Source organism: Schistocerca gregaria, chromosome 8 (genome assembly GCF_023897955.1).
Source record: "Schistocerca gregaria isolate iqSchGreg1 chromosome 8, iqSchGreg1.2, whole genome shotgun sequence".
NCBI lineage: Eukaryota > Metazoa > Arthropoda > Insecta > Orthoptera > Acrididae > Schistocerca > Schistocerca gregaria.
Window position 1 is genome coordinate 508,423,612 of NC_064927.1, and position 12,418 is coordinate 508,436,029.

At 41.5% G+C, this 12,418-nt stretch overlaps 1 protein-coding gene across 2 annotated transcripts in view; it reads right to left on the bottom strand.

The window, feature by feature from the left end:
* Positions 1-12,418, bottom strand: part of LOC126283977 (glucose dehydrogenase [FAD, quinone]) — a 137,381-nt gene that overhangs the window by 70,923 nt on the left and 54,040 nt on the right. For both annotated transcript variants that reach the window (XM_049982438.1, XM_049982437.1), the window contains exon 2: positions 6,172-7,161. In XM_049982438.1, coding sequence (XP_049838395.1) covers positions 6,172-6,327 — 156 coding nt within the window. In that variant the 5' untranslated portion in view covers positions 6,328-7,161. The remainder of the gene's footprint in view (positions 1-6,171; positions 7,162-12,418) is intronic.

The window sequence follows — 12,418 nt, forward strand, 5'->3', positions numbered from 1 at the left end:
ACATTTGCACTGTTGTACACTACTGTCACTGCAGTATAAGTACAAAGTTAACTGTGGAGAGCAACCATACGAAGTGCAATAACTCTGTAACAAGCTGCCGGAGACGTTGGTTCCCTTATATCAAAATACTCAGAAGGTATTCCTGAACACCTTCTGAAAGGTTGTTCGTGGAGTACCGGTTCATCCCGTAGAGCTTACAATGATTCCAATGGGTCAAAAGGCCTTATTGAGGTTCAGCAATGTCTGTTACGCAGTACTAACGTGTTAGTGGAACTCATTTTCATTGGTACAGGAACTGTATTCTGCCAACATGTCTCAGTTTTTATGTATGGAGAAACATTTGAAGAAATTTTAACATTTCGGCTTAGTGATTGGGTATTTTCTATTTCGGTTCATTAAGTGGCTGAATACTATACCTTTTTGCCACGGAAGGTGTTAAGATACGGTGAAAACATCTGAGGGTTTGCAATAACTTGTTGTTGTAGTATTTACTGAAAGTTTTATGCACTTCCGTTCTCGTAAGAACGCGTGTTTCACTAGGATTTGGTGTTTAATCCAGATCACTGCCGCCTGGTCTGGGGATCGGAAAGTGTGCGCAGCCGTCTTTCCTCAAATTGCCAGCCAAGTGCTCGTGACGGGAATCTTTCCCACAGCTCTGACTGAAACCGGTTACCCGCTGGTGTAACGGCACGGCACCGCATTTGCGTCCAGCGACTCCCACGTCCGCCAAGTCGGTTGCGGGCAGCATGAGCACTTGCCGTGTTCCGAAACGTGGCGGCTGTTCTTGCCCAAAAGGATGCAAAATAAGTGAAATGATGTCGTCTTACTGATTTGCTCTAAAAAACGAAAACGAAGAACCGCAAAAGAGCAAAGGAAGAAGTGCTGTAGATGGGCTGGATAGAGCGTGCTAAGTTGCGATACTCCGTCCAGACTCCGTGCGTGGCAGGCGATATGTTGGTAGCCACCGGTGAACGTAACAGCACTTAAAATATCAGGAAGAAGCTGCAGAAACCGTTTGCCCTGTTGGAAAACAAACGAAAACTTCTTAGCTACATTAGGTCAGTCGTATGCCATATATCACCCAAAGTGGGTCTCAGATGAGATTTAGGTACAAGTTCCATATGTACAGTTTATATCCAATTTAGTGAAGTGACTTAACATTATGAAATGTTATTGTATTGCATTGCTAATATTAAAGTTACCTACAGTGTAATTTTAAGAATTTTTCGGAAGATAGCACTCAGTGGAGCAGGAGCAGTTGCCAGACAGAAGTTCTTCAGTTTCAGTTTACACTCCATATCTCTACTACATCATCTGCTATGTATTTAACATGCTGTGTCAGTTTGTTGAACACGCGTGCCATACATCTCACTCCTTTCTGTACTAATGTTAACCCTTTGAAATCTTTATTGACGCATTTTCATGCTTTGCACTGTTTTTCAACAGAAGAGAAAATTAGCAACAAAAAGTTATGAAACAGTTGCCAAGACTTTTCAAGGGGTGTCTGCAGGAAGCTCTAATACCGAAAGTACTATCCCTATTGTTACAACTTTCCCAAAGAATAATTCTGTATCTCTCAACTGAACGTAAGTAGTAAACTTATTTCTTTATTTGTAAATCACCTTTATCAATAAAAATGTGTATTGCAAATGTGGCTGAATTAATTGTAGAAAACTGAAATTTCCAGTCAATCTTCCTGTAGTTCCTAAAACAGAAACAGCGAAACGGAAGAGAAAGGCGATGAGCGGACTGTCTTTATAGCTTGTGTAGTCTGTGAGAAGTAATTAATTATACCCACTGAATCTTGTCAAAATTGTGTTAGACTCCATTTGCTTTCAACATTTTATTCATGTTTTAAAATATTGCAGATGCTGCCTTTTCAGTAAGAGGACTCGTGCTACGTTGTTATATGCTTGTATCATCTGCAGAAGATTTTCCTTCATTTCCCAAAATCGCTTCAGACAAATGCCGGGATGATTCCTTTGAAAGGGCACTGCTTACTTCCTTCCCCTTCTCTCCCTAACCCGTTGGGACCGATGACCTCGCTGTTTGGTCTGCTCCTGCAAATCAACAACAACAACGTCTCTAGAAAGGACAAAATTGGCATGTTCTGACATTGCAAATGGAAGAAACAACAGAGGACGTAAAATAGATTCTTATGGTGCACACTGAAATTATTGGTTTTTCACTATGGCACCTAGGCATACTTGAGAAAATGGTTCAGTATCCTTTGGTTGCAAGTGTGACCCCGTCATTTACATTTACAGAAGACATTTATCGCGATCTTTACAGAATTTTATGAATGGGAAAATTAAGTTAGTGGAAACACGACGATAGCTTGTGGATAAAATGTACAGTAGATGGCTAAGTAAAATTTATTTACTGCATTGTAATGGGATGAAATCATCAGTTATAAAGGTAACTTCGGACGTACTTCACTGGAACGTTGAGGGACTGTTACTGTTGACAATATGTCACTGATCTAGCGAATAACGTCGCAAGTTTCGTAGGGTTGTTGACAGATGATGCTATTGTATGTAGGAAAGTTGTAACGCCAGAAAACTGTGTCTAAACGTGAAAAACCTACAATGGATCGACGATTGATGCGTGGCTGCAGTTGACCCTGAACGTAAATAAATGTACCATTTGCATATATATATATATATATATATATATATATATATATATATATATATATATATATATATATATATATATATAAGCGAGAGAACGTATTATTGTTGGATTATACTATTGAAGATCTATCACTGGAGGCGGTAGAAACCTTAAAATATCTCTTATTAATATTTAAGAATCTGCAAACCGTTTTTCCTAAAAGGCTGTAATTAATTGATGGGATTCACAGTGAATGAAAACTCTTCAAGCCGCTTTAGCTGTTATATGTTCCTTTATTAGGAACGCTACCGGTTTCGCACCGTTACAGGAGCATCTTCAGGTGATGCAACGATTAGCTCTAAAACAATTGGGAAGCTACGATGTCCCATAGTTCAGCTGCAAATCAAAAATGTTGATCTCTTATAGGCTGTTTCAGCATTTTAGATTTACAACTGAACTATGGGACAGCTGCATGCGACATGGGACATGGGACATAGTTCTCGATTATTCGAGAGCTAATCATTGCATCACGTGAAGATGCAGCTGTAACGCTGCGAAACCGGCAGTGTTCCCAATCAAGGACCACATAACAGCTAATGCGGCTTGAAGAGTCTTCATTCACTGTGAATCCCATCAATTCGTAAGAACATTTTCAACAAAAAAAACAGTTTGCAGATTCATAAATATTAACAATGTACTTTTTTCGCTGTTGTTGTCCTATGCTCGAAATAATATCTTAAAATATCTAGAAGTATCCGTCCTTACAGATGTAGTGGAATTAGCATCTAAAACTATTCAAGGATAGACAGCGGTACAGGTTGACGTTCAGTGGAAGACTCGTAAATAAATGTCATTCATCCACGAAAGAAGGGGGATACGGAACACCTTTTCGACCGGTTGCTGAGTATCGCTCGTCAGTCAGGGACCCAAGACGAAGTGGAAGGTGTGCTGCCGGTCCTGAAGAGAATTTTGTTATTCTTGCCTTCTGTCTATAGTGAATCGATGTAGGCAGACAGGAAGCAAATCTAACAGAAGAAACCTTTAAGGCAGAACAACACTCAGACGGACAGTAACAAAAACGAAGTGCTGGAGCGCTTGTTAAACAGATAAATTCTCGGCACTGCGATGACCGAGGAGGAGGTAAAGGGAGGAAGCCCTTTGGAAAGAATAAAGATCACAGAGTTGGAGTTTGAAGAGAGCACCTAGTGTGTCTTTTTGAAACACAGACCTAATTTTACAGGTGTGTGTAGAACAGCACATCATTTTACAGGTGTGTGTAGAACAGTACATCATTTTACAGGTGTGAGTAGAACAGCACATCATTTTACAGGTGTGTGTAGAACAGCACATCATTTTACAGGTGTGTGTAGAACAGCACATCATTTCGCACTCTCCTTGGGAGTACAGTTTTGACCTGGACATAGACGCGTTGCCAAACCGAGGTTGAGAAACGCAGCTTGATTGCTTGGCCTACGGAAAGGTCATGAGGCTGATTAAGAACAAAGGTTCAAAAGCAAGTTATCGCGGTTCCTTAGAGCAATTTGTGTGTATTGTTCATTTACTGTTGCCGGCCGCGGTGGTCTCGCGGTTCTAGGCGCGCAGTCCGGAACCGTGCGACTGCTACGGTCGCAGGTTCGAATCCTGCCTCGTGCATGGATGTGTGTGATGTCCTTAGGTTAGTTAGGTTTAAGTAGTTCTAAGTTCTAGGGGACTAATGACCACAGGAGTTGAGTCCCATAGTGCTCAGAGCCATTTGAACCATTTACTGATGGCTATTGAACAGAATACGAGTTACTGGGCAGTTCAAAGGTACTGTGTTAGGAGTTCATTGCATAGGTAAAACCTCAGACGGTGGTAATCCGAACATTGGCTGATAATAACTCGAATGCAATTTTATAGATGATTAGAGTCTGATATTTGGATCGAGAAAAGTTCCGATTAGTTCCAGTTAGTAGCAGTGATCCTGCACACAAAAACTTCTAAGGATAGTGGTTTCTGTTCTCATGGTGTATGAAAGATGTATTGAGTTGCGTGAGTGACACTCAAGAGCAGATTTGTTGTTGTGCGATGAGTTGGTCTTTGTTACCGGAAAGTTCGAGTTGTTAGAAAGTCATATTTGCACTTAATTTAATAAGTTTATTTCATCGAGTTCCATTTTCCAATGTGGTATTAAGGAACGACTAAACGGGACAGCTATCGATGATACTAACCAGTTTATGGAAGGTTGAGTCGAGTATCCAACCACTTAAATATTCGGATGTAGCCCTAATTAGCCGCAAACGCATGCATATTAAATTGTTAGTAATCATGTGGCGCAGGGACTAATTGAATTTTTTTTGTGGGATAGGCAAATTAAATCTCTTACACTGGAGCCCGATTCCAGCATACGAACCTGCCGGTGTTTGAAAATAAAATGAGTTGGTGTTGAAAATAATAAATTCTCACCATATCATTTGATAATTAGTTGATGTATTAGTAAATTCATACTGTCCCCAAGGTAAAAGATAAAATCAAAATTTACTAAAAAATTCAAAAATAAATTACTACTTTTCCAAAGATCGGAGTTCATGCAAAGAAGAAAGAACAAAAATTCTCTTATTTAAATACGATATAGTCAGATGAGGCGTTAGTTCCATTGGAATAAATTTGCTGTCATATTGTTAACTACACTTTAGTGTTTAAAGACAAAGACGTACATGTGGGAAAGAAACGTTAGAGCTATGCAAAGAAAGTAATAAGTATAATTTCACGATTTGTCAACGATATATTTATAGCTGAAATGCATCATTCTTAGGTAAACTATCTCTGACTCCTCATTAAATATATCTTAGTTCGTAAGTAACACAAAAAAGGATCAAATTATCACATTTCTGAAACTTTGAGAGAGCAGCTAATACTTGATTAAAGATTGGTATAGTATTTTACTGTGAGAAAGAAGTACTATTTATGCATTTGTATATTATTTAGGTTGTATGTAAATTTAAATGAGCGCTCTTTGCGTGTGTTATAGTTATCAGAGTGCTGAAAGAGTATAATTAAGTTGAAGAGAGGTACGTCAGTTTCCATTCTCAGTTGTACAGGTATTTTAAACTAGCGACACCGAGAAGGGTTGCCCCGTTGTTAGCACACTGGACTTGCATTCAGGAGGACGACGGTTCAAACCCGTCTCCGGCCGTCTTGATTTAGATTTTCCGTGATTTCCCCAAATCGTTTCAGAAGAATGCCGGGATGGTTCCGTTGAAAGTACACGGCCGATTTCCTTCCCAATCCTTCCCTAATCCGAGCTTGTGCTCCGTCTCTAATGATCTCGTTGTCGACGGTACTTTAAACGCTAATCTCCTCGTCCTAAACTACCGACACGATATAGCTACTGAATTGCAGGTTACGTTGTCGCTCCTTGTGGATTTTTTATGTTTTGAGTATAGCGTATTTATGTGCTGTATCTTGGTTTATGTTACTAGCCTGCACCAGGGCAAATTGACGACACAGTACAGTAGGTTTGCAGAGGCAGCGGCATTGCTTAGAAGCGAAGCGGGGTGCCAGTACGCTACTAACCTTGACATTCTGAGGCTGGTTCTCAGGGTCGAAGATGTCGTAGTGGTAGTAGACGAGGGCGGTGACAAACAGCGGCAGGAACCAGAACTTGCTGAGTCCCGCGATGGTGCCGGCCGTCTTGAGGGCGCCTGTGATCGCTGCGGAGATGGCCACCATTGTCGCCTCCTCGGGAGCTACGCTCCGACACTTCTTGTACCACTGTCGAGGTACCTCACAAATGAGCTCAGCAGGACTTCAGTACACTGCTCGATGTACTTCACCACCAAGTAGCACGGATTACTGCGCAGGCTGAGACCAGGCTACAGGGTCTCGTTCGAAAAACTTGGTCGCTCAAGTTCTCCTGCCGATTTCGAGGCGCATCACGGCAACTACTGTTGTTTGAAATTAGTTAAAGTAAAATTAAACTACCAATAATGAGGCCAGGAATTTTTGCTCCGAGCGTCAGTCCAGACGGACATTTTCTGCTATAAAACCCCATACAAGTAACCACTGAATCTCACGTACGTAACACGTCACATTCGTTTGGTTGTTCTTCTCAGTGCGTTTATCCAACATGAGCGTCGCTACCTGTTGAGGTCAGCCGGAGCCACGGCAGACGCCGGAGTAAGACGGCTGGTGAGAGAGAGAGAGAGAGAAAGAGAGAGAGAGAGAGAGGCGGCCGCTCTCGGAGACGGGCGGTGGGTGAACGCAACAGCCCTACAGCCCTCCACCGACGGGGGCCGAATGAGCGCAGCGACTGCGGCGCTTGGGGCCGACGTCACGTCACGTCACGTCACGTCACGTCCAGACGGGCTGGCGGGGCCAGAGAAAGCGAGCCGGAAGCCGCGCCCGGCCCTGCCGCGCTGGCCAGCTGCGCCGTTCCTTTCTGTGCTCGCCGTCGCCTTGACAGTGGCTTTGGCCACGCGGGCACAGCCGTAGACGGGCGCGGGGGGCTGGAAGGAAGTTCGTCAGCGCGTGGGAACGCTGCAGTTCCGGCAGCAGCAGGGCGTCCTGCAAGGCCGATGAAAACAACGATTAGCTGTCTGTACCAGCGGCTGCCGAGAAACAGCGCAGGGAGCTACGTAAAGTTCACTCTTAGCTGCACTCGTATTCCTTATGTATCGTAAATTAACTACTGCTAAACGTACATCAAAAGGCGGGCAGATAAGCTATCAGGAAGGTGGTCATAATGTTTCGGCTCATCACTGTATTTTGGTACAAGGTTCAAAATGGTTCAAATGGCTCTGAGAACTATGGGACTTAAGATTTGAGGTCATCAGTCCCCTAGAACTTAGAACTACTTAAACCTAACTAACGTAAGGACATCACACACATCCATGCCCGAGGCAGGATTCGAAACTGCGACCGTAGCGGTTGCGCGGTTCCAGGCTGTAGCGCCTAGAACCACTCGGCCACTTCGGTCGGCAAAACTGGTACTTTTTGCAGGCGATAGCACTATTGTTTCTACATTTCTACTTCTACAAATGAGAACGGCGGGAAACTTAGTATCAGGATCGGTTATCACAAAGTACAGGTTGTTTATAAATGAATATAGGGGTTTTAACGCTTTATCATATTTATTATATTAAACTTACAATTATAAATTATACGTCAAATGAAAGAGCAACTCAAACAGTTTTAAAAAGAACCTTATAAATGTTCAATGTGAGCACCATTTCTCACACAGCACACATCAAGTATATAGCCGAGTTCTTCCCAAACGTTGATGAATCTTCAGTGATTGTAGCAACAGCTGCTTCAATCCGGTTTCTGAATTCAGGGAGATCTGCTGATAGTGGAGGCACGTGCACACGATCATTGATCAATCCACAAAGGAAAAAATCACACGTCGTTATGTCGGGTGAACGTGGAGGCCATACAAAGCAAGTCCTGTCATTGGGCCCCTTGCGGCCTATCCAGCGCTTGGGTGCAGTGAAGTTCAACCAATCGCGTACTTCGCTTTGCCAGTGCTCACATTGAATATTTATAAGCCTCTTGGTAAAACTGTTTGAGTTGCTCTTTCATTTGACATATCATTTATAACTGTAAGTTTAAAGTAATAAATACTATAAACCGTTAAATCCCCAATATTCATTTAGGAACACGCTGTCAATGAAGATAAGGAATTCTAATACCTAGGCAGGACGACAAACTATGACGGACGGAGTGAGGAGAACATAAAATGCAGACTCTCATTGGCAGAAAGGGCTTTCCTGGCCAAGAGAAGTCTACTAGTATCAAACATAGGACTTAATTTGAGAAAGAAATTTCTGAGAACGTACATGTGGAGTACAGTATTGTGAAATATGCGCTATGGGAAAATCGGAGAAGGAGACAATCTAAGCGTTGGAGGTGTGGTGCTGCAAAATAATGTAGAAAATTAGGTGGACTGACATGGTAAGGAATGAGGAAGTTCTATGTGGAAATCACTAAGAAGAAGAAGAAACAGTAAGGTAGGGCATGTGTTAAGACAACACGGAACAGCTTCGATGGTACCAGAGGGAGCTTTAGAGGGTAAAAAGTGTAGAGGAAGACAGAGATTGGAATACGTCCAGCAAATAATTGAGGACGTAGGTTGCAAGCGCTACTGTGATATGAAGAGATTGCCACTGGAGAGGAATTCGAAGCGGGTCGCATCAAACCAACAGAAGAATCATGACAAAAGAACCTGGTGTTATAATAAATTCCAATAGAGAGAAACCAAGAGTAAAGATTATGAAAGATACTTTTCAAAGTCTTATTAAGTGGTAGAACGAAAAACCAGTCCAAGTTCCAAATTTTTCCTTTTTATTCATTCGATGATTAATTTCGGGCCGAGACCCATTTTCAAATCATCATATCAAAGTCGAAAATGATATTTCCGAAGATGTCAAAATGTACAATGAATGTTTACAGTGCAAATAGATAACAGTTATCTGCATGCACTGTAAATGTTCATTGTCCATTTTTGACATCTTCGGAAACGCCATTTTCAACCGTGCTATGACGATTTGAAAATGGGTCTCGGCCCGAAACTAATCATCGAATGAATAAACAGTAAAACTTTGCAACTTGGACTGGTTTTTCGTTCTACTGATTAACAGAGGTTGCTGACTCAAGCTACTTCAGCATGCTTGAAGTTTGTACTTAATGAGTGTTTCTCTGAAAACTTACTCTTGCTGAGTTTTGTGAAACCGTACCTCATTCATTTCTGTAAAACAAGTAGTCATATCAACAATTGCTGTAGCACATGAACAGGAATGACTTCACAACACAGAACGGTCCAAATATCTGGGTGTTTATACTGACGAAAACTTGAACTCGAAGAAGCACATTACTGAACTGCACAAACAACTCAGCTACTTTTGCTTATAGTGTAATCGCTAATCTTGGAAACAAACGAATCAACTTCGTGACATCTTTTGCATATTTTCATTAAATAATGTCTTCCGGCATAATTTTGCGGGGTGACTCGTCTCTTAGAAAGAAAGTATTGATTGCAAGAAGCGAGCAGTAAATATAATATGGATGTTTACCCGCAGTCGACATCTAGGCTCCTTTTCAAGATTTTTAACTGCACCATCAGAGTACATATATTCTCTACTGAAATTAGTCGTACATAGTCGATCACAATTTGAAAAAAAGTAGTTTTCATACCTACGACACTAGAGGAATACATGATCTTTATTACCCATCATTAAAGCAGACATTGAGTGAGAAAGGATTTCAACGAGCAACAACAAAAATATTTGTCCATTTTCCCAATAACGTAAAATGTATGACAAGTAGCAAAGTAAGATTTAAATTTAACCTAAAATCATTTCTTCTGGGCAACTCCTTCCATTATATGGACAGATTTTTACTAGAAAATGGTAGCATGTAAAAAAAAAAGGCCTAGTTCTGAAATGTAGCTGCATCAGTAGGATTCAAACAATAATTTGGTCATTAATGTCTACACTAATCACGTATACATGTCTTTTACAGTGACTCGTTGCACATCTTTCGACAAAAGAATCTTTCATCTGATCAGTGGGACATGTCATTAACTAATTGAAGTAATTGGTGGTTAATAACTATTTAACAGCCACAGTATCCCTTTTAAGTCTCGTATTACGTAAGATAATTTTATGTCGTCAACATCGAACCCATTAGAGGCTGAGTACTGACTCATATTGTGATGCAATTCTCATGAATTCAATTCGTTTCATATTCCGTGATAGATGGCAACAACACAAAAGTTACTGGGTTTTATATCCAGTTTTTGAGTGTGAGCAGACGATCCAACGACGACTCTGATATTACACAGCGTAATTAGGATGTTATATCGTGTGTTGGTTAAAAGCACACTGTGGCATTCCTGGCAGTGAATGATAGACAAGCTTACCAAAGCAGCCTTCTATGACGGATATAGGGAAGACGCCTAATTACCAGCTACAGACCTTCTAAACGATATCGAATTAATAGTCAGAGAGAATTGGAACACAGAGCGGCAAGAGACTTCCAACTATAAAGGCAAAGATTACACCAAAACGAGTCTGGTGCTGATTCGTAACCTCCGCCACTAGATGCATCGATGTTCCAGAAGAGCGCATCACGTTCACTCAAGGCTGTAACAGGAAACATCACATCGTATCGGTCTGGTTGCATCCCCGTTGTGCGATTGCTGCCCACTGTACAGCATAGCTCAGTTTTACCTGTCAAGTATTGCTTCTTTCACCCCTGGCTAAGATTCGTATGTGGAGAAAAATGAAGTAAATCATCATTGTCCTTTTTAGCTGTGCCACCACATATGAGTTAATTTTCGGTTAATGCGCCCAGTCCTTGTCTTGATGTGATAATGTTTCCTTCGTTGTCCTGTCTGAATTCAGTCCTGCTTTTGTGGGAAGAGTGGCCCAAAGGATTTCGTTTGTTGACGTCTGCCTTCCACCAATCTTGCATCACCCGCCAAGCCGCTTCCCGATGTTGCGTCAACAGAGAAATTGCTGCCCGCCCCTCCGTAATCTGTTTCTTCTCCGCTGCCTGGATACCAGCAGCGGGCTTTCTCCGACCGTAATTGACGATAGCCTGAACGTGGAGAGAGGAATTCCTCATACAGCGTACTTTGTAATTTCTCCGCTGTAAAGACTGTAAGTAGACTGTTTAGGTTTTTAGTCTGGTAACGCCACGTAGCGCTCTGTATGAAAATCACTGACTGTTCTGTGTGCAGTCTGTGGCTGGATTGCATTGCTGTAATTTGCTATTGTAGTGTTGGGCAGTTGGTTGTTAACAGCGCGTAGCGTTGCGCAGTTGGAGGTGAGCCGCCAGCAGTTGTGGATGTGGGGAGAGAGATGGCGGAGTTTTGAGAGCGGATGATCTGGGCGTGCGTTCATCAGAGACAGTAAATTTGTAAGACTGGATGTCATGAACTGATATATATATATATATATATATATATATATATATATATATATATATATATATATATATAATGACTTTTGAACACTATTAAAGTAAATACATTGTTTGTTCTCTATCAAAATTATTCATTTGCTAACTATGCCTATCAATAGTTAGTGCCTTCAGTAGTTTGAATCTTTTATTTAGTTGGCAGTATTGTCGTTCGCTGTATTGCAGTAGTTTGAGTAACGAAGATTTTTGTGACGTAAGTGATTCATGAAATGTATAGGCTATTGTTAGTTAGGGCCATTCTTTTGTAGGGATTTTTGAAAGTCAGTTTGCGTTGCGCCAAAAATATTGTATGTCAGTTTATGCACAGTCATATATAATTTTTCTAAGGGGACGTTTCAAGACGATCCAGGACATCGTGGCGTCCCGACAGAAAGGGGGAAGTGTTGTACCTGGAGGGCAGTGTACCTAGGAACACACCATGTTCCCTTGTCGGAGTTTCAGTTGTAAGGTTTTCCCATGTTTTCTACCATCGTAAATAGTTCACCTGTACTGGACTGGACAAAGATGCATGAGTGCCCTGCAAGGGTAGTAGACAGGATCCCTGACTCCATGGAATGTGATCTGTGGTGCGCTTGTTCGCCAGTATCTTGTGCCGCGCTGGGGCATTCTTATTAGAGGCACAGTAGCGAGCAGTTCAGTTTTTAGAGAAGGAGATTTGATATTTGCGAATGTAAAATACTGTTTTACTGAGATGAAAACTTGTTTATAAACAAGTCATTGATTCCATTGACAGAGAAGATTTATGGCGGAATTTTCCAAGGTAACCAATGCATGCACAACGATGAAATGTTTCTTTGTCAGAATTATTGATTCCAGGAAATTTTAGTACCTCAGATAACTA